Source organism: Peromyscus eremicus, chromosome 10, assembly GCF_949786415.1.
Source record: "Peromyscus eremicus chromosome 10, PerEre_H2_v1, whole genome shotgun sequence".
Classification (NCBI taxonomy): domain Eukaryota; kingdom Metazoa; phylum Chordata; class Mammalia; order Rodentia; family Cricetidae; genus Peromyscus; species Peromyscus eremicus.
The window spans coordinates 39,569,949-39,591,696 of NC_081426.1; the positions used below are offsets into that span (position 1 = coordinate 39,569,949).

The following is a 21,748-nucleotide window of genomic DNA, read 5'->3' on the forward strand; positions in this document are numbered from 1 at the left end:
GGTTTCTCTGTGTAGCTTTGCGCCTTTCCTGGAGCTCACTTGGTAGCCCAGGCTGGCCTCGAACTCACAGAGATCCGCCTGGCTCTGTCTCCTGAGTGCTGGGATTAAAGGCGTGAGCCACCACCGCCCGGCTCTAGTTTTCTTTTAGCTTAGTTACTTATTCAGAACCATTACTCTTCGTTCAATATCAGCACTCAGACCTAACCATTTTCAAGACCTCATTTTTCTGTCAGGGCTCCCATACACACACAAACTTGTTAAATAGAAGTCACATACTTCTATCACTCTGTCTTATTCCAATGTCTCAGGCTTCTGGCACACGCACGCGCAGACCCGCACGACCCTGAGTCCGCAGAAGCTACGCCCCACGACGCCCGCCCCGCCCACAATCACAGAGAACCCCGCCCATGGGCCTGCCGCCCCGCCCCCAAGGCTCTAGCGCTTCTCCGCCCAGTTGCCGACAACCCCGCCCCCCGGTGCCCGCACGCCCCGCCCCAGCCACCTGTCTGGCTGTCCAGGCGCGCGCCCGGAGACCCCGGAGGTCCCGCCCCCAGGCGCGCGCCCTCCCTTGTGCCACGTGCTCTCTCCGGAGGGCGGCGCCGTGGGCCGAGCCGAGAAGATGTTCCTGCTGCCTCTTCCGGCTGCCGCGCGAGTCGCGCTCCGCCGCTTAGGAGTGAAACGTGTCTGGGATCGGGGTCTCTCCACCGCAGACATGACGAAGGTGAGTGGCGGCGGCTCGCCCGGGCGGGCTGCGCGTGCCCTGGCCGCGGGTGGCGGGGTGGCCGGGCTGGTGCAGGCCGCCGGTGTGGAGGACGGACGCACCAAGTTGCACAAATGAGCTGAACAGAAAAGTTCCCCGAGTTTGCAGGGCACCAGCCTGAGCCCGGCCTGCGGCGCGGACGACCGATGCTGTTTGCTGAGGGCGCGCCCTTTGCTCCTGCCTGGACAGGGCTAGGTTCTGAAGTCTGATCGGAACCGCACGCTCCGCTTCGCAGCCTTTACTGACTTCCTCCATCCAACTGAGCTCCGAAAAATTACACGCGCCTGCTTCATCGATTCTTCTAGTCCTCGCGGAAACCCTAGAAAGGACAGCGGCAGGATTGTCCCAAAGTCTGCTAAGGTTCCAGAGTAGCCAGTCACAGGGCCGGGACCCCTCTCCCGTGCTGAAGTGAAATGTCCGAAAAGTCCCTAGGGCGAGTGAGCTGCTGGATTGGGTTTCTGGAGAAAAGCAGTGCCTTTCTAGGGAAAAGGGCTTTGTTGAGAGAGGTCATCTTGAAATTGAAAGAGCGTCTTCTCCATCTAGCTGGACTGTGAGAAATTATAAAGGACGCTTTCAGATGTGAAGGGTCTGGAAGGGTGCTGGCTCATCGGAATGATGAGCCTGCTTTGAGGACCTGGTGAGGGAGGAATGTTCCAGGTGGGCTCAGGTCCCCTTCAGGTATCACAGATAGCAGAGGGATTTGGCGGACACCTATCAGTACTGTTTCCAACCCTATGACCGGTCTGCCGAGTGACAGTGGACGGACCCAGCTTGGTCTCATGGAACCCCAGAGACAAACAATTTTGGGAAAGCTAGAACCTGGCAGTTACCGTGCTAAGGAAGCCAGATTTCTCCGGCGAAAAGATGGGGCACTATGTGGCCCGAGTATTTGGGGATTTTGGAAAGGACCAAGGCCAGAAAGAAGGCATGCACATTGTCAAAATTTTACCACCCAGGAGTTAGTGTGTCAGGAACGAGGTTTCAGCCTTTTTTCCGAGAGAGGGTTTCTCTGTGTAGTCCTGGGACTTGCTCAGTAAACGAGGCTGGCACTGAACTCCCAGAAGTCCACCTGGACTGTGTGAGGCGGTTCCTCTGCCTCCCGGGTGCTGGGACCAAAGGCTTGTGCCACCACCGCCCAGCTAAGGGAAACAGTATTTTAAAAGTCATGAATTACCATGTGAAAGCAAATGGTGAGCAGTGGTTTTACACCATTCTTTCATGTGTTTGGGACCTGGGGCTTCTGAGGGAGATGGTCACACCCTTATGTGCTTGGCAGAAGGCCCTGCCTCTGACCTCCCTGCAAAGTTGCATACTTCCCCCTACCTGATTGATAAGCTACTTACTAGACAATGTGAGCATCCCTTACCTGAAATCTGTTTTTGTTTTTCAAGACAGGGTTTCTCTGTGTAGCTTTGGTGCCTGTCCTGGATCTTGCTGTGTAGATCAGGCTGGCCTTGAACTCACAGAGATCCGCCTGGCTCTGCCCCCTCAACCCCCAGTGCTGGGATTAAAGATGTGCACCACCACCGCCCGGCCCCTTACCTGAAATCTGAAGTGCTCCAAAAATCTCAGGTTTTCTGAGCATACCCCTGACACTTCTGGAGGTACCAAGTCCTACAGCCAACTAACCCAGTGACTGGCCATAATCAAAACACCAAGTATTTCAAAGGATTGTAACCTTGAGACAGTGTGTCTGAAACAAGTGATTTTTCATGTGTAGGGTTGGGCCCAATATATCTCACATACCCCAGGTCCAGCCTTGCCCTGGCAGGGATTTCGGCTGCTGAAGTCGGGGCTGCTGCTCTGCTCTTTGCCCCTGCTCTTGCCCCTTGGGGAAGACACAGTCCAACGTTTGGGCAGTCAGAGCCTTCTAAAGGTCATGCCTTCTATACTCTGACTGTATTTGTCTTTCCTAATTTTCCCAGGGTCTTGTTTTAGGAATTTACTCCAAAGACAAAGATGATGACTTACCGCAGTTTACAAGTGCAGGGGAGAATTTTAACAAGCTGGTGGCTGGGAAGCTGAGAGAAATGTTGGACATGTAAGTAGTACTGTATTGGGGGTTCCTTTTGTGTGTGAGAGACAGGGTCTTGCTGTGTAGCCCTGGCTGTCCTGGAACTGTGTAGACCAGGGTGGCTGGCTTCGAACTCACAGAGATCCACCTGCCTCGTTCTCGGGAGTACTGGGATTAAATGTGTGTGTCATGACACGGGGCAGGGTTCTAGTTCTTAAAGGCCCCAAGATCGAAAGAGATTCTTCTGTGTGTGTCAGATAAAGTTAATGGAGCCCTGGCTAGCTGGTTCTCTGGAAATGAAAGTAGGTTCTGGAAGAAGCTGGGCAATTGTTTCAGTGTGGGTGGGTCTGTAGTTCTGGGAAGTCATGTGGTTTCTGGCCAGATCACAAACTTACTGTGAAAGATTGATGGATCCAGAAAGGAACAGGTTTCCTCAGCCCACTTCCCAGGTTCATAACTCCTGCTTTCCTGTCTGGCACCAGCCTCTGAAAGTACTCAGCTAGTTTAACAACAGCCTCAGGTCCTGCCCTTTGATTGCCTGGCTGGACTTTGAAGGCTTTTCAAATATTAAAGTACAGGTGGATCATCTGATTAGCAAGAATACAGCCTGAGCCAGGTGGTACACGCCTTTAATCCCAGCACTTGGGAGGCAGAGGCAGGAGGATCTCTATGAGTTCCAGGCCAGCCTGGTCTACAGAGTGAGTTCCAGGACAGGCTTCAAAGTTACACAGAGAAACCCTATCTTGAAGGAAAAAAAAACAAAGAAAAAATACAGCCTGAAATTTGGTCAGTCTGGGGAGGGCCTGAGATCTGACCTCTTCTAGATTAGCAGGTCCTGGAGGAAGTAGGGAACCTTTAGAGTTACTGGCCACAGTTGGCAGAAATAGAGCAACACAAGCCCCTATAACTACCTGTGACCCAGGTTATAGACTGTTTGTTAGAATGTACCAGGTGTCACCTGATAGTTACAGTAATTATCTGATCGTCTAGGACTTGTACCTCCTCTTGGATGGTAGTCCTTTACTAGTACATAGCCGTCACAAGTACCTTCTTAAATCATTAATCCAGAAGCTGACCTGTTAGAGTCCAGAAATCACTGGCCTTGCTGCAGAGTCACTGCGGGCTCCAGCCTGAGCCTCTGGCTACTGTGGAATCCCTCTTTGGTTGGAGATTGCCGTGTCTCTCTTCCATCTCAGTAAACAGTGTGTGGAACACCTATGCCAGAGACGGTGCTGTCAAGTCAGCCGCCCTCGACACCGCTCTGGTTTGCGTTTGGTGGTGTTTCTTCTATTAGAAGGGTTCCCTTCATTTGTTACAGTCACCATCCAGTGCTCAGATCCCCTGTGCAGGGTACCTTGCCCATCCATGGCACTGTTTGAGAGAGAGAGAGCACCACATTTGGTAGTCTAGGCCGAACCTGAACTCACTGTGTCGTTCAGGTTGGCCTCCAACTCATGGCAGTCCTTCCTCGGGTTCCCAAGTTCTGGTGTTACAGGCACGAGCCATCACCCCTGGCTTCCCTGTTGGTTTTAAATTGATGTTCCTGTTCTGTCCGACCTAGAAGTTGACTGAGTGCTTTTTGAGGTAGAAGTGCTGCATCTGAGGAGACTGGCTGTATGCATTCTGTAAAGCCGTAGTGAAGCACCGAACAGAGACAGTTAGCAAGCGTGTCTGCTATTGCTTGGGTCTTTTACCAGGAGACCAGCACAAACCGTGATGTTTAAAACAACCATTTCCTCTCGCTTTAGATCTGGACCTCCTCTGAAGGCAGGCAAAACCCGAACCTTCTACGGTCTGCATCAGGTATGAAATGAAGGTCATGTTCCTCTGGAAAAATCCATATTGAGACCTCCCATGTGCCCATTACTCTGGCTGCCTGGTCATGCTAGAACTCTTGTGTTTGGTCTTACAGTTTGATTCCTATGTTAAGCAGAAGCACTCCTTATGATCATAAAGGCTGTCTCCTCTCCTCTAGCCTGTTGTCCTCGGTGTGGAGGAAGACCGCCACCCCATGCAGAGTGGTTTGGAGAGTCACCCTCATCTGCCTGCCACATCCTTTGTACTTGTCAGCACACAGGGCTCTTCCTTGCTGACCTTGAGTGGCTCTGTGGCACCTCTGTCTCCCTCTGCCATTCCCTTCTGGAAAGGAGCTGTTGAAAGAATTGACAGTGGTTGACTGGGTGTGTTTGTGGAGCAGGACTTCCCCAGTGTGGTGGTGGTTGGTCTTGGCAAGAGGTCGGCTGGCGTCGATGACCAGGAGAACTGGCATGAAGGCAAAGAAAACATCAGAGCTGCTGTTGCAGGTTTGCTTGCTCTTTATGTTTAACAGCTGGGGGTTCCCAGGGCTTCGTTCCTCCAGCCAGTCTTCCTCCCCTATGTCCATTCACTGCCACTACCCTTCCCCCCCCCCCGCCCACAGGCCCACAGGCCCACAGGCCCACAGGCCCACATGCAATAGCTCAGCCAGTTCAGATTATGTGAATGTGCTTGACCTTACCTAGGTAAAGAGGCTAGCTTATGACATTTTTAGTTTTAGTATTTGTTTTCTGTTGGGAGGTTTGCTGCCATTTGTCCTTAGAACTATAGTCTATCAGAAATTGTGATTCGTAGATGGTTTTCCATTTTGTCATGCAGCCTTGCTGTTGCCCAACTTTTCGATAACATGGAATTGTCAGAGAAAACAGGAGCAGAGTAAGGGATACTTACTCATTGCTAGCAACCTGCACGGCCTGTCCCAGTTGGTTTGATAGGTGGAATAGGGGAATTGAGGTCGATGCCTTCAAGTCACTTTGTTGCTTAGCAGCAGGGAGAGCCTTTCCCACAGGATGGCTGCCCCAAATGCACTTCGAGAAACCCTCTGAGGCAGCATTACTTGGTTTAATTAATCCTTGGCCCTGGGTATATCATGAATGCTCATGAAGTTTGCTTCCAGGGTTAAGTAGGCATTTCTAGCTTTTATTTGAGAGTTTTTGCTGACACATTCTTAATAAATGCCGTTAATGATGCTCTGTTAATGATGGTCTTTGTTCAGTTGCTTGGGAGTAGCTTCAGTGGCATCATTTCTTAGTCCCTTTGATCTGGCAGCTGGGAAGCTTTATCAGGAAACTCTAGTGCCTCGGATATGCTTCTAGTAACATCTGCCTCTCTCTGAGGGTCTCCCACTTGTGAGGAGCTCTGCCCGTGAGGCACATACCCAGCCACACTTTACGGAAGAGGAAGTGAAAATGTAGACCCCGTTCTGTTCCCCGGCACACCAGCGCGTGCCCCTGCTTCGTGCTGACTCCGTTTTCTGCTTATGTTGTCATTCTGAAGCGGGATGCAGGCAGGTTCAAGACCTGGAGCTGCCTTCAGTGGAGGTGGATCCCTGCGGAGATGCTCAGGCTGCAGCGGAAGGAGCCACGCTTGGTCTCTATGAGTATGATGACCTAAAGCAGAAAAAGAAGGTGGCTGTATCAGCGAAGCTCTATGGAAGGTGATGGAAGGAAACGGGTATGGGTGGCACTCCCGGGCATTCTGACAGCATGCCTGCTTTCCAGTGTCCAGCAGCGCTGTGTGGCTTCTGTGTCTCCTACTTACGGTCTCAGCCCTCTTTACAGTGTAGTAATTGTCCCCAAGCTCTGCTCCTGGCTCTTGCCGTGTGTGTGTGTGTGTGTGTGTGTGTGTGTGTGTGTGTGTGTGTGTGTGTGTAATTCCTCTGTGGCTCCTGACAATCTTGCCGTGTGTGTGTGTGTGTGTGTGTGTGTGTGTGTGTGTGTGTGTGTAATTCCTCTGTGGCTCCTGACAATCTTCTGTACTTGCTGGTTACTAAGAAGCACTCACAGTGTTGGCTCTTTCCCAGAAGGAGGAATGACTCGGCAGCATATCCTAGTGAGCTTTTAATCCAAATACTTCCCGTTGAACTCACACCTGCTGACATTATGCTACATGTTAGATCTATATGGATGAGGGTATTCCATCTTTGCCTTTGTGGTCCATGGTGGGAGATGCTTTCAGAAGATAATTGACCATAATTTTTCCAGCCCTATTCTACTTTAGTTTTGAAGGGACAGGTTTCTGCTGTCAGGAATAGACAGTAAGAGATCTTCCAGTAGGTGTCTTTTGGCATAGAACAGTGGTTAGTATCTGTTAGAGAGTGGTTGGGAATGAAAGTTCTGCAACCAGTCAACCTGCATTTGAATCCTGTCTCTGTCACTTATTTGGGATAACCTCAGTTAAGTGACCCACATCTGTATTTCTGTCGTCGTTTGTGTAGGAGAGTTGTAATCCTGGCATAGAGTTTTGTGTTTTGAGAGAGGGTCTCACTGTATATAGCCTTGAACTCACAATCTTGCTGCCTCAGCCTCTGTGGTGCTATAAGTACAGGCATGTGCCATCATTCCTGGCTGATGTCATCGTTTGTATGATAATCCAAAGACAAAATATGTCAAGTGAGTGGCACATGGTGAATGTTCTGAGGTGCCAGCTGTTATTTTGTCTATGTCACCCATATTAACTGCTGTCAAAGAGGAGGACCATGCAACATGCACCTTACTGCATTCTCTTGTAAAGCTACTCCTTGCTGTCCACTGGGTTGGGATTTGGAGCCTTTATCCAGGCACAATAAAGCTGCAGAGCCTACAACTCCACATCTGAATGTTTGCTGCATGCTGGCCTCACAGTTAGTGCTTGGGACTGCCATTTCTCTGCAGGGAACTGGACTCTGGGTAGGAATCTCTACATAACCTTTGCATATGGGTTTATAGCTGCAAATACCCATCACCGCCCCCTCACACGCACATTTTTAATTATGCAGGGGGAGATTCTTGAAGCTAACTGCTTAGCCAGATCTCTCCTGGATCTTCAGTGGGGCCTGTTTTCTTGCTCACAGAATGGATCTGGGTCTTGTACAATCATTCTTTGTTTGTAGTCTTGATGTTTTTTAAAGATAAGTGCCTCACTTAGCAGCAGAAAGGTCAGTCCTCTTGATGTTGTTTGAGAGTCACTCTTTTCTTCCACAGTGGCGATCAGGAGGCCTGGGAGAAAGGGGTCCTCTTTGCTTCTGGGCAGAACTTGGCCCGCCAGCTGATGGAGTCTCCAGCCAATGAGATGACACCAACGAGATTTGCTGCAATTATCGAAAAAAATCTCAAAAGTGCCAGTAGTAAAACAGAGGTCCATATCAGGTAATTTATGATTATGTCATAGACTCATGGGATGTGCAGCCAAAACAGCAGTGTGTGCTGTTTGGTTTTATATCAGTTTGACACAAGCTAGAGTCATTTTGGAAGAGGGAACCTCAATTGAGAAAAATGCCCCTACCCAGTTGGCCTGTGGGTAAACCTGTGGTGTATTTTCTTGATTGACAGTTGGTGTGGGAGGACCCAGCTCACTGTGGATGGGCCCATCCCTGAGCTGGTGGTCCTGGGTTCTGTAAAGAAGCAGACTGAGCAAGCCATGGTGAGCAGGAACCCCTCTATGGCCTCTGTATCAGCTCCTGCCTCCAAGTTCCTGCCCTGCTTGAGTTCCTGTCCTGACTTTCCTCAGTGATGGACTATTACCTGGAAGTGTAAGCTGAAATAAACTTCCCTCCCCAAGCTGCTCATGGCTGTGGTGTTTTATCTCAGCAATAGAAACCCTGACCAACACAAGTGAGATCCTAAAACTGAACTCTGTTTAGAGGAGTGAATTGAGCCCACTAGCAGCTGTACAAGAGGTCAGATAGAGTTACAGGGTTGCATCTTCCTCTCATCTTTTAGAGTTTCATGACTTCATACTGTGTTGTGTGATTTTTTTTATTGAGACATAATTTGCATACTATACAGTTCATTCCTCTTGAGTAAAGAGATGGGAGTTGAATTCCTAGGTCAAATGGTAACTGTTTAACTTTTTTTAAAAATAATTTTTATTTTATATGTATGGGTATTTAGTTTGCATGTATGTCTGTGTACTGTGTGTCGTGCCAAGGAAGACCAGAAGAGAGTGTTGGAGCCCCAGGAATTGGAGTTACAGTTTTGAGTCACTATCTGGGAGTTTGGAATTGAACCTGGGTCCTCTGGAAGAGCAACCAGTACTCTTAACCATTGAGCCATCTCTCCAGCCCCTGGTTGACATTCAAGGAGCGTACATGTTTTGATGTGTTGTCCTTTCTACATTTCTGTTTATGATGCAAGTGAAGAGTGCAGAACACTGACTGGGCGTAGGGTGAGAATCCACCTGCCCATGAACTTGGCTACATTGTGGGGTCACATACCCAGCCCTCCCAAGTGCTTGTCAGTGCTGGGTGATGAGACTTGGAAGTCCAATTCCTCTAATTTCCATTTCCCATTTGAAAACTCTCTTCAGACTGTTAAACACCCAAGTTTGAGCTTTTGGGAGGGCTTCTGATTAAAATAAATTAACAGATACTTGTTTTACTTGATTTTCGGAGTTATTTCTTGGTTTTGGTTTTGGTTTTTGGTTTTTCGAGACAGGGTTTCTCTGTGTAGCTTTGCGCCTTTCCTGGAACTCACTCTGTATGTAGCTCAGGCTGGCGTCGAATTCACAGAGATCCGCCTGCCTCTGCCTTCCGAGTGCTGGGATTAAATGCGTGCGTCACCACCACCTGGCTCGGAGTTATTTCTTGATAGATCTTTTCATTTTAAGGGGATTCTTCAGCACTTAATTGTGATTAGAGTCTTGGTTTGTTTGTTTGTTTGTTTTTTGTTTTGTTTTGTTTTTTAAAGGAAAGTCCCTATTGAGACAGAATGAAGAAGATAATAATAATGTGTAGAAAACATGGGGCTGGGAGCTTGCTAGGATGCCCTTAGTAGTTCCTGTGTGTTGAGTCTGTATCCGTGCGTAGGCTCTATGGCCGTGTCCTGTCTTGAAGGAGGAGAGGCCAGTGCTCTGCTGTGTGAGCGTGAGGGAGTAGTGGCGGGTGCTGCCAGGGCAGGGGAAGCATGAGACCTGCAGTTAGGGGAGAGTGCTGCAGGGGCAGGATGAGGGCTGTGAGTGGAAATGGAGCCCAGCAGAGTCCTCAAAGATCACTTGAAATGTTAACAGACCAGGCTTCAGGTGAGGTGTGCAGCAGAGTCTTAGAAACAAGAGTTGTAGGTGAACAGAGGGAAGAGGAGTTCAGACAGACCAGCATGTTGCATCCATGCGTGCATGGCCTGTGACTCATGCTGTGATGTGGCCGGACTGCACCCCATCCAGGGTAGGTGGCTCTGCATCAAAGAAATACAGTTCTTCCAGAAAAGCAAGACAGCAACAAAACACCAAGTACTAAGCTTGGGATTAGAAATGCCTACAGGGTACAGCCGTGTTTCATTTGATGAGATTTATGTTTCTGGTTTCCCTTTGAAATAAGGACAGCAATTTTAGAGTGATAGTCTGCCTAAGGGGTAGGCGAGTGCAAGAGTAGTCCTTGGATTAGTGTCCGGCTGTCTGGCAGTACAAGCCTAGTTATTGTGGCTAGAAATCAATATGGAACATTTGTTCCTCCTAGAAAGAAAAGCAATATGGCGTGTGTGTTCTGGTTTGCACTGAGATGCGGGTTCATGTTACCCACACTGAGCCTGTGTTTATTGAGAACTAAGTAGTTTTCCCGTTCAGAGACATCTCAAATTGCACTTGGAGCTATGAGAAATGGTGTGCCAGTGTTGAAAAGATAAGCCAAGATACAGGATATTTTATTCCTGTTGGTGTAGGATAGCTTTGTTGAGTTTCTGTTGGTTTATTTTGTGTGTGTGCCATTATTAGTAAAACAAAAATAAAGCTGAATGCCAGCCTTGCTAACTTCACTTCCAAATTAAAACCAGAAATACCAGAGTAGGTTAGGGGGGACTGTTATTTATTGACTAAATGTTTTTTATTACCTGACATTGTATTAGTTACCATGTATAAGTTCTCTCTGAGTGGTTGTGTAATCCTTGGTAGGGGAGTGCCTGATCTCACTTTACAGGTAAAGTATCCCCGGAGTTGTGTCTTCTGCCTGCTAGTAGACAAACACAAATCACAGGCTGTGCTCACTGATGCCTTCAGCCTGTATGTATCCAGTGGTTTCCCCTGATGCTGGGGATGGAGCTCCTGGCCTTGGGCATACTAAGCAAGTGCCCTATTACTGCTTGCACCAGGTCCTACTCAGCATTTGAATAACTTGTATGTTGTACATTTTTTAGCATACAGTTGAAATTTTTCTAAGTTGTTTTGGAATAAACGTAACTGTATCTCTCCTTTTTCCTCTTTCTGCCCTGTAGACCCAAGTCTTGGATAGAGGAACAAGAAATGGGCTCATTCCTAAGTGTGGCCAAGGGGTCTGAAGAACCACCAGTCTTTTTGGAAATCCACTACACAGGCAGCCACAACACAAGTGAAGCACCCCTGGTGTTTGTGGGAAAGGGAATTACCTTTGACAGGTACTTCTTGGGGGTGTCTGTGCTCGCTATTTTAGTGAATGCTATGTATATATAGTGTGATTCATAAGCATGGGCTTTGATCAGGTCGTACACATTATAGTAAACATATCATGCTGCCAGTTTTGAATTGTAATGCTTATACATGCAAGATAGTTAGGAATTTTATTTATCATGGTCCTGATCTTAGTTTAGCCCTGTGAGCTTTTGTGACCCACAGGGGAGGAAGCCACAATTCAGAAGGTATTTATTCACCGTCATAGTACCAAGGCGAGTCAGTGGGTTGGGGAGATGGCTCGTTGGTAAAGTGTTTGTCATGCCCGCATACACGCAAGCATGCGTTACACAGATAAACATGCACATCACACATAGACACCTTTCGTATGTCTTTTCTCATTCAGTAGCCGTCTGCTACCAGCAGGTGTCAGAACTATTGCCTTTCTGTCCTGTGGACTTGAGAAGAATGCTCCAGTGTTCCGGGAGCTTGTCAGCTTTCCTTAATAGCTCATGACTTTCAGGTTTCTTGGGTTAATCAAGTCAGAAAAGGGTTTTGTTGTTTGTTTTGTTTTTGTTTTTTTCTGAAAAGGCTATCTTTGTGGGTATCATTTGTTAATGAGAGAAGGCAGAGGTGGATCTTAGGTGGGTTGGTAGTGTATGATGATGTTTCCAGTGGCATCTGGTCAAGTTTCATCTGAATAGAAATAAAAGGACCTGCTTCACTTATCCATATTTCTGGAATTACTTTCTATCTCTATAAAGGCTACAGAATTGAAGTAATTCAGATCACAAGTTTAGAAACTTGACTTTCTTTGGCAGATATGTGGTGCTCTTGTGTGGTGGTGAACTCTGAGTTTGTATGGGAGTTTGTTTTGTTTTGTTTTCAGATAGTCTTGCTATGTCACCCAATCAGGCTTCAGAGTTGAAATCCTGCTTTTAGCCTCCTAAATTCTGGGATCACAGGCATACAGCACCACATGGATGGTTTGTTTTGTTTTGTTTTTTTTTACTTATTTATTATGTATGGTGTGTATGCATGTGGGTACCCAAATGCCACAGTAGTGTAGCTAGAGTTTTCCTGCCTGGCCCACAGTCAGGACAAATCTCTGTCACCTGCCAGTCCCACAGCCGCTCAGACCAGACCAAGTAAACACAGAGACTTATATTGGTTACAAACTGTATGGTCGTGGCAGGCTTCTTGCTAACTGTTCTTATAGCTTAAATTAATCCATTTCTATAAATCTATATCTTGCCACGTGGCTCGTGGCTTACCGGCATCTTCACATGCTGTTTGTCATCGTGGCGGCTGGCAGTGTCTCTCTGCCTCAGCCTTCCACTTCCCAACTTTATTCTCCTCCTTGTCCCACCTATACTTCCTGCCTGCCTGACTACTGGCCAATCAGTGTTTTATTTACTAACCAATCAGAACAACACATTTGCCATACAGAACATCCCACAGCACAGTAGTCATACGGAAATCAAAGGAATCAGTTCTCTCCTTCCAACGTGTGGGTCAGGGGATTGAACACAGGTCATCCCACTTGGCAGCCAGCACCTTTATCCTCAGCCATCTCACTGACCATGTCTTTGTTTTTAAGAAAGTGATTTGAGCTTTCAACTTTGCTGTTATTGTTGTTGCACACTCTGTCTCTTTCTCCAAACAGTGGCGGTATCTCCATCAAGGCTTCTGCAAATATGGACCTCATGCGGGCTGACATGGGAGGAGCTGCAACAATATGCTCGGCCATTGTGTCTGCAGCAAAGCTCAATTTGCCCATTAATATCATAGGTAAGTAGGAGAAGAGTTGCATTTTGAAGTGCTTCCAAAATCTAGTCAGATGGTAGAACTGAAACACCAAACGTTTCCTTCCTTCTAAAAAGACCAAAAGACATTTTAAAGTAGCTTTTCATCAAGTAGAAGCTGTTCGGCTGAAATCAGTGTTTCTGTCTGAGGTGACTGAGTTAAGTGTGTTCTGCAGCCAGCAGGCTATAGCTTGTATTGATTTGTTTTACTTAGGAGAAGTGGTTAGCCATCAGGAGCACAGATATCATGTCTGTGCTTCACTCCAGCAAGAAAAACTGAGCAGCTGGAGTGGAGGGCGTCATCTCGGGCTCATTTACTGACTGTTTCATGGTACTGTGGTCCATTAGTTTGCTGACACAGAATAAGGAATTAGTATACAGCGTCTCCTGGGGTTACACATGCAAACTTCCAGAAGCAGTGCTAGGAGTTTATAGCATTGCTAATGCCAAGATTAAGAGGAACGGGCAGTTGGGTTTCATCCATTGTGTGGGAAAGGTAAAATAATACTTTAAATCTGTCTGTCCAGAATCTCCCTTACCCCGCCATTCCAGCATCATAGTCTTTTTGTTCTGTAATTCTCTTTTAAGAACTGTGTTATTGGAAATGAAGATGCTCACATTTCAACATATTTTCACCCCTGAGTACTTTTAACATGTCTCCTAAGAAAAAGAACATTCTATGTAATGATAATACAGTTACATTTCAAAAGGATCTATACAATAACCAGTAGTCCAAAAAAAAGTCCATTTTGTTTAGATTTGGTATTTTTTAGGAGTTTATTTTTTAATTATGTGTATTTATGTGTGTCAGTGTGTGGTTCTGTGTACATGTGAATACAGGTGCCCTTGGAGGCCACAAGAGGGCATCAGAGCCTCTGAAACTGGAGTCACAGGCTAGGTGCTGGGAACCAAACCCAGGTCCTCAGAAAGAGCAGTGTACACTCTTACCCCCAAGCCATCTCTGCGGCCCCCATATTTAGTTTTAAAGTCTAGATCCCTAGAAAGATAGCACCTTGCATTTGGTTGCCATGTGCCTTTACTTTTCCCGCCGAGAGCCCTGTTCTTTCTCCTTTCTCTCCTTCATGACATGGGCAGCTTGGAAGGCCCAGGATGTTCTGATGTTCTGTAGCTTGCACTTATTTCTTCTGGGTTAGAATAAGTTAGACCATGCTACACATGCTCCTGCTGAGCTCACTTGTGCCACTGGTGATACCAAGTTCTGTCACTCGTGGAAGTGAAGCCTGTATCTGGTGTGCTTTTGATGGCTCTCCAGCAGCCGCTTGGCCCATAGCATGGCGTTTTTGAATCAAGCGTGTCTCATATTCCTTTTTATGTTTCCCCAATAGGTTTGGCCCCGCTTTGTGAAAATATGCCTAGCGGCAAGGCCAACAAGCCAGGGGATGTCGTCAGAGCCAGGAACGGCAAGACCATCCAGGTTCGTGAGGGGCAACAAAACATGCCCTCTGGTTTTTCTCCAGGAACCCCATCGTGGCCACACAACGGCAACGTGTCATAGGTGTAGGACCCCAGCTGCACTTGGGGCCAGGCTTTTGGTCCTGAGAACCTTTTTCATGCAAAGTACAGTTAGTTTTTGATGGAAACGTTTGAGTATTTTTCCTTCCCTGTTGTATCTCTCACTTATTATGCTACACATGCAAATCCTGGCTGTTGGGCCTGACCTGCAGAGCACGACACACCAGTAAAGCATGGGCTGTTTCTAGGTGCTTGGGCCATGATTAACTTTTCCTCGTGTTAGATTTCAATTAGAAAACATGGCCCTACACTTGGGCTCTGTACTGTGGCATCCGTGGAGCACAAATGTGCACCCATTCACTGCTCAGGAGCCTTGGGGACTTTGCTGAAGGAGAGAAACAGGGCTAACGGGGTTGCCAAAGTTTTAAGAGTTTTTGAGCCTGGAGTTCCAGGCTGCCATTTAGTTTTAGCTTCCTTTAGGTCTTTGTTTTGTTTGGTACTTAGAGAGAGAAACTAGAGTCTCAGGCATGCTGCACGTTCAGATTGGTTAGTCTTTTAGCTAATCCACCCCAGTCTTCCTCCTGTTAACAACATTTGCCGTTGGAATGGACCAGACATTTCCCTACTTTTCCATCAGCTAGGGCAGGGACTTACTACGTTACCCTCCAGGTTAGATACGTTCCTGCTGTAGCTGAAACACAAGGGTCTTCTTACTACCCCGTGACAGGTGTTGCCCTGACTGCTTCCCACTTTGAAATCAAATGCTATTGTGCCCACTTTCCATATTCATTCCTCAGGTTGTCTGTGACCCTTTCTCTTTTTGGTCTTCTTGGCAGGTTGATAACACCGATGCTGAGGGCAGGCTCATCCTGGCCGATGCACTCTGCTATGCACACACCTTCAACCCCAAGGTCATCATCAACGCTGCCACCTTAACAGGTCAAGCCACATTTTCCCTGTCTTGTCTGAAGAAATCTTGGGTGCGGTGCACACACTGTACTCTGGGCGTTATTTTGCTGAAGTTTGGTTCACTCCACTCACATTCAAAGATCCTTCCCCAAAGGAACTGCCTCTGGTTACAGAACATTCTCATATTAGTTCTATTGCTTTAAAGCATTCCAAAGTTACTAAAAAAAGGGGGTGGGTTCAATAACTCACAAATGAAATTGTGCACATATGCCATGTGGGGGGTCAGAGGATACCTTGTATGATCTGGTTTCCCTTCACCGTGTGGATGTTGGGGACCAGAGTTAGGTTTTTAGGTTTGGTATCAAGACTAAGCCATCTTCTGGTTCTCTAGTGGTAACTTAACAATTGGGTCAGATCATCTCAGCCAGATTTAAAAAAGAGAGAGAGAGGTGTTATTTATTTTTTTTTGTTATGACTGCCATCTAATACAAATCTGAGAAGACTGATAGATTTCAAAATCAGTGGTATTTTTTAATATACTAATCATAATAAATCTGCTATCCAGTCAGTTTTCTACACTTATACTTCATATTGTAAAGAAATAAAAACATGGGTGGAAAGGTCTTTGTTTGATGCACTCACAGCAGTGGGACAGGTGTGCAAAGAAAGCCCTGGCTTTAGACCAGCTTGGCTGTAGCATTGCTTGCCAGCTACGCAGCCTCCAGGGAGTTCCTGGCCTCCAGCCTTAGTACTTGAGGACAGCTGCGGTTGCCTCGCAGTTGTGAGGGCTGGAAAGAGCTCCGTGGCAGGAATGGCAGGCATTCCCGAAAGGCAGGCCTTGATGTATTGGCTCTGTAGAGAGGGAAGAGATTTCTTGGGTGAGACGGATGGTGGCTTGTTGCACAATTCCAAAGCTCACAGTCTTCCATCCAAAAATCTCTCCCTAGGAATTTATCTGTACTTCTTTTAAGATAAAAATTCAGCTCATTTGGTGTCCTTCGGTTTTGATCTTTCCTGAGTCTTGGAAGTCTACTGGAGCAGGAGTCATTTCATGTTTCTCTCATATGTGGGTGTAATAACAGTACAGTGGTTTACTAAGACTTCCTTTTTATTTCAATGTTTTTGCAAGTCTGCCCTTTTTAGTTAATTTTTTTAAAATTTATTTATTATGTATACAGAAGAGGGCGCCAGATCTCATTACAGATAGTTGTGAGCCACCATGTGGTTGCTGGGAATTGAATTCAGGACCTCTGGAAGTGCAGTCAGTGCTCTTAACCTCTGAGCCATCTCTCCAGCCCCCTTTAGTTAATTTTTAAAGCTGGCATACAGAGGTACAGTTTCATAAATGTTTTTAAGTAAGCATTATGTTATTTCTGTAGCTTTTGGTCTCCCTATTCAGTTCCTAAAAACTTGAGGCTTGCAGGGGGGGGGGGGCATGCACGGCAAGGTTGGGCAGTGATGGAGAGATGGGGGACCTAGAGCCTCTGTGATGATGCTGATCAGTTGTACTGTGCCTTGTCATTAAGGGTCAGGAAGGGTTGCTGCATCCGGAACTGACAATAACTCTAGAGTTCTAGAAAACAGTTATTTAAAATATGTATTATGAAATCCTCTTAAATTTAGGTATTGCATTAACTATTTATGCCTGTCTTTTTCTATTTCTGCAAGTGAAAATACCATGTTTTTATTTATAGTTAGTTTTTATCCTTTTTATGAGAAATTTTAAAATTGGTGGGAATATTTATAAACTTAATAGAAAACTTTTGAGGACAAATGAATATTATCCAAACCTACCAACTTTAAAAGTAAGGCATTAAAATGAATGACTAGAATGTGGCACACGTATCCCCCATGGATGCCTCATAGGCATCAAATATTACTGCCCGCTGTAGTATCTGATATATAGCTGATGTCAGATGAATGGCAGTCAGCATTCATTGAGCTTCTGCCATGTGCCGGGACTGAGCTGGTGCCTGAGGATATGGGACATATAGTAAGGCCAGAATCTTAGCTGTCTAGACCTCTAGAAAGAACTACCAAAAATAAGTGGGGTGGGGTTGTTGATGATAATTGATATCATTTCCTTTTCTGCATTTTCCATAATAAAGGGGAATTCTCGTTTGAGAGGCATAACTAGCTCTGGAAGTGACAGTTTCCCAGCCTGTCCACATTTTGTAATGAAGGAGCCATTGATGGACTTAGAGACCATAGTTGTGGTCTAAGTAACAGGAACCTCTTGACCTTGAGAGACTGGCACTGACCCGAGGGACTGTGTCTTACAGGTGCCATGGACGTAGCCCTGGGATCAGGTGCCACCGGGGTCTTTACCAATTCATCCTGGCTATGGAACAAACTATTTGAGGTAGGCCTATAATATACCCTTAAGTTACAGTGATACTAATTTTTGTGGCCTTTGAATGATATGTTTGTCCAAGCCCTGTGTAAAAGTGATTTTCTACCTGTTGGGTTGCCTTTGAATTGAAAATAGGTCATAGCAATAAACTTGATTCAGTGGCTTTGGGTTTTCTAGACATATTCCTAAGTTACCAGTATGGCACCACTTCCCTGTCCCTGTAGCCTCAGAATGATGTTAAAATTACTGACAAATTACATGGCTGTGATGGATAATCCCGGATGGGCAAAGGGTATGAGGCCAGCTCTGTGAAAGGCTGGCCTTCCAGTGAATGTGTGTGGACTCAACATTGTAAACAAAGCTCCCCCGCTGAGTGAGTCAGTGATGAGGGGTCCCTTCACTGCTCTGCTCTGTGTCCTTTCCAGTCATCCTCCATCCTTGCTTCCCCTGTCACACATTCCCCTGTCACTCACTGCTACTGGCTTTCACCTGCCAGTACCACTGTTGGCCTAACCTGGCCTGTTTCTAGTCAGCAGGTGACACTGACTTCCTGGTGACCCGGTCCTTGATTTCTGTGATCGTCTCCTCTTCTGGCTCGTTTATGTGACAGTCCTGCTTCGGTTCTTTTGCTAGCTGTTTGCTTTGTCCTCCTCTGTGGACAGTGTTTAGTTCCTGTCCCAATACTTGCTCAGAGTCCTCGTGGTAAAACGTGTCTGTTTCACGTCTGTTAATAGTCGTGTCTCCAGTGCTCCACGTGGCTGCTTGGCGGCTCCATCTGGCAGCTCCTGTTCCTTTCCCAGGCAGTTAATGGCAGCTTACCCTGGGGAATAGACTCATAATCCAGGAATACATTTATGAGGTCTGTTTAAGGTCCCAGATTTATGTCTCACTTGACAGTGCTCCTCCTCTTCTCTGTCTTTCTGTTTATGAAGCTCACTCTCAGCCTCTGTACTAGCTCAGCTGTCTACTTGAAGGCTGAGCCAGGAACCTCTCCTGGCCTCCCACACTACCCTGTATCACCATGACACACACAACATTTGAGTTTTTTAAGTGATTTCTTTCTTTTTTTTTTGGTTTTTCGATACAGGGTTTCTCTGTGTAGCTTTGCGCCTTTTCCTGGAACTCACTTGGTAGCCCAGGCTGCCCTCGAACTCACAGAGATCCGCCTGGCTCTGCCTCCCGAGTGCTGGGATTAAAGGCGTGCGCCACCACTGCCAGGCTTAAGTGATTTCTTTTCCTAACTAAAATGACGTGTTCACAGGCATAATTAAGTCAACCATCAGCAGCCCATAGTGTTCTCCCAGAGGTAGCCGATGCATCTGATGTACTTAGGTCCTAAAACAACAGGTTCTACTGCTGCTTTTTGGCCTTCTACTCTGAAGCTTTACTTTTGACTTCTTCTGAAAATGAGTAAAGTAGAGCGGTCTGCTTGCCTGGTTCTGCTGAGAGCCTGAGCCTTTGGATGGCAGAGGTGTTAGCACTGTGGCTCAGTGGTGCACTCAAGCTCAGTTAGTACAAACAAATGAATGGGGGGCTAAGCAAGGCATGAATGACGTCATCTCGTCTCAGGACCTGGTCATCGGTGATGGAGGCCTTGCATGCATGTCTCCAGCAGACCAAGGTGACCAGGCTCTTCAGAGTCTTGGATCCACCCTAGTTTAAACACACAAAGCCTACAGGTTCAAACTGAGACTTTACTAAATGTCCTAGAGATGTGTGGGTTATTTTACAATATTTCTGTTTCCTAATTCTGAGATGAATCTTTTAGTGACCTAAAGCACTCTTAGACATCTCTTTCACAGCCCTGCTTTGCAGTAACAGGCTAGAACAGCTCTTTTCTTCATGCATCGAACCAGAGTTTCTCACTGTGCTTCATCGACCTTACACTGTTACACTGTCTTCTTTAGGCCAGCATAGAGACTGGGGACCGAGTCTGGAGAATGCCTCTCTTTGAGCATTATACAAAACAAGTCATAGATTGCCAGCTTGCTGATGTCAATAACATTGGAAAATACAGGTATGTAAAATGATCTAAATGTCTTTCCAGTCATCCTGGGTTGCCAAACTACTCTTTAGTCTCCTCGTTTTTACAGAAGATTTTTTTTTTTTTTTTTTTTTTTTTGGTTTTTCGAGACAGGGTTTTTCTGTGTAGCTTTGCGCCTTTCCTGGAACTCACTTGGTAGCCCAGGCTGGCCTCGAACTCACAGAGATCCGCCTGGCTCTGCCTCCCGAGTGCTGGGATTAAAGGCGTGCGCCACCACCGCCCGGCCACAGAAGATTTTAATCCTAACCAGTTTCCTTTCCATGTAGTGCTTCTCAGTTTACTGATGTGTTAAATTTTGAAAATGTTTCTCTAGCAGGTTCTCTTAATGTTAGAAATTTTCAAACTTAAAAGTTATTTTAAGTAAGTGATGGGAACTATAGGAATTCATTACACAGAAAAGTAATCTAGAATTTGTCATTTATCCCAAAAAGCCACATTTAATGCGTGTGGGGTGACATGTGTACCATGGCCCTGTGACATGCCTGTGGAGGTTAGAGGGCAGCTTTGTGGACTAGGTTCTCTCCGTCCACATGTGTGTCAGTTCCAGAGATGGAGCTCAGGCTGTGAGACTCGTACATCGCACACTCTATCCCAGCGTCCCTCTGGCTCTGAACGTGGCTGAGGGAGATGTTCAGTGCACCTTGACATGAGGTAAAGCCGTCGCTGAGGGAGATGTTCAGTGCACCTTGACATGAGGTAAAGCCGTCCTTTTTTGCCTTTCTTCTCTTCAGATCTGCAGGTGCATGTACAGCTGCGGCCTTCCTGCGGGAGTTTGTGACCCATTCCAAGTGGGCACATTTAGACATAGCGGGCGTGATGACCAACAAGGACGAGGTTCCGTACCTGCGGAAGGGCATGAGTGGGCGGCCCACGAGGACCCTGATCGAGTTCTTACTCCGCTTCAGTAAAGACAGTTCTTAGTCCACTCAGAAACTTCCCCGTGTGTCTTGAAGTGGATATCTGGGCTTCAAAGTATTTTTGAATGAATGAAAATCTTTTAAAGACAAAAATGAATGGCGTTCTTTTTCAATTTTCAAAATTATTTTAGTATGCTTAAGTCATGAAAATCTGAATTTTATATATATGAATGAATATAGGCCCTTTCGACTAATAAAATATCTTATAATAGTATGTGTTTTCAAGCCATATTTACAATTTTTACAGGGTAAGCTCCTTTTTCCAATTTACTTGTGGTTTCTTGCCTTCGTTTCTACTAGAAGCCTGATTTGGCAGTTAAGCCGGGAGCCCTGGGGGTGTTCCCACTTGGTTTGCGGACGGCCTCAGTGTTGGCTGGCTCATCCACAAGCTGCACACTTTCCTTCTTTGGCAGCGTGTCCAGAGGCGGCTCTTGTGAGGAGAGAGACTGGCTGGCTGAATGCCTGACGAGTCTGCAGTTCCCACTCCAAGTGTTACCTCTTAAGTTATGGAGACAGGACTCGAACTCTCTGAAGTGGGATCCAGAAGCGTCCCCAATAGCACTGGCAGCAGGTGTTTCTTCCGGGGCGGTCCTAGCCAGTGGAGCACCCCACACTTGTGTTTGAGTATGGGTACTTGTGTTTTCTCCCGCGGTTCACGCCTCAGCTTTCATTCCTCTGGCTCAGCTCTCGGTTTCACAGTTTACTTTGTGAAAGCTGCAGGTGGCTTTCATCTGTAGGTTCCACTAAGTCGTCTGCTGCCTCCCAAATATGCTTCCAGCCTCTGTGTGGACAGGGTGCCTTTTGTGCTTGCATTTCCTTTAACTCATTGCCCTTTAGCTGAAGTTCATCTGTGTGATGGTGTCTTCTAGAGCACAAGGGTTGGCTGAGGCAGAAGGCTTAGATTCCATACTTCATAGAAGTTCTTAAATTTCTCCAGATTATTGACTTTACCTAAATAGGTGTTTTATATTACCGTCCTGTTCCAACACGGCAGACAACTGCTCCTGCTGTTCAAGTTCAGCTTGAGACCCTCTCATTCCCAGCAGTGTGGAGACTTGTAACCTCTGTGCCTCTGCGCTCTGGTGAATGCCTTTTGCTTCTGCAGT

At 46.6% G+C, this 21,748-nt stretch overlaps 1 protein-coding gene across 1 annotated transcript; it reads left to right on the plus strand.

The window, feature by feature from the left end:
• The first annotated feature begins 579 nt into the window (after positions 1 to 579).
• Lap3 (leucine aminopeptidase 3) lies at positions 580 to 20,848 on the plus strand. Its single transcript, XM_059275845.1, has 13 exons — positions 580 to 721; positions 2,686 to 2,801; positions 4,523 to 4,577; positions 4,972 to 5,077; positions 6,087 to 6,246; positions 7,772 to 7,936; positions 10,991 to 11,149; positions 12,808 to 12,932; positions 14,293 to 14,381; positions 15,256 to 15,358; positions 17,611 to 17,690; positions 19,589 to 19,698; positions 20,457 to 20,848. Exons 1-13 carry the CDS (start codon positions 620 to 622, stop codon positions 20,644 to 20,646), a joined length of 1,560 nt encoding a protein of 519 aa, XP_059131828.1. The 5' UTR covers positions 580 to 619; the 3' UTR covers positions 20,647 to 20,848.
• Positions 20,849 to 21,748: the final 900 nt, after the last annotated feature.

Bases quoted from the DNA above. Each gene is read 5' to 3' on its own strand.
- Lap3 (XM_059275845.1), top strand. From the start codon at position 620: ATGTTCCTGCTGCCTCTTCCGGCTGCCGCGCGAGTCGCGCTCCGCCGC. The intron at 2,802-4,522 runs GTAAGTAGTACT...CTCTCGCTTTAG, and splicing joins CTGAGAGAAATGTTGGACAT to ATCTGGACCTCCTCTGAAGG. The intron at 7,937-10,990 runs GTAATTTATGAT...TCTGCCCTGTAG, and splicing joins AAAACAGAGGTCCATATCAG to ACCCAAGTCTTGGATAGAGG.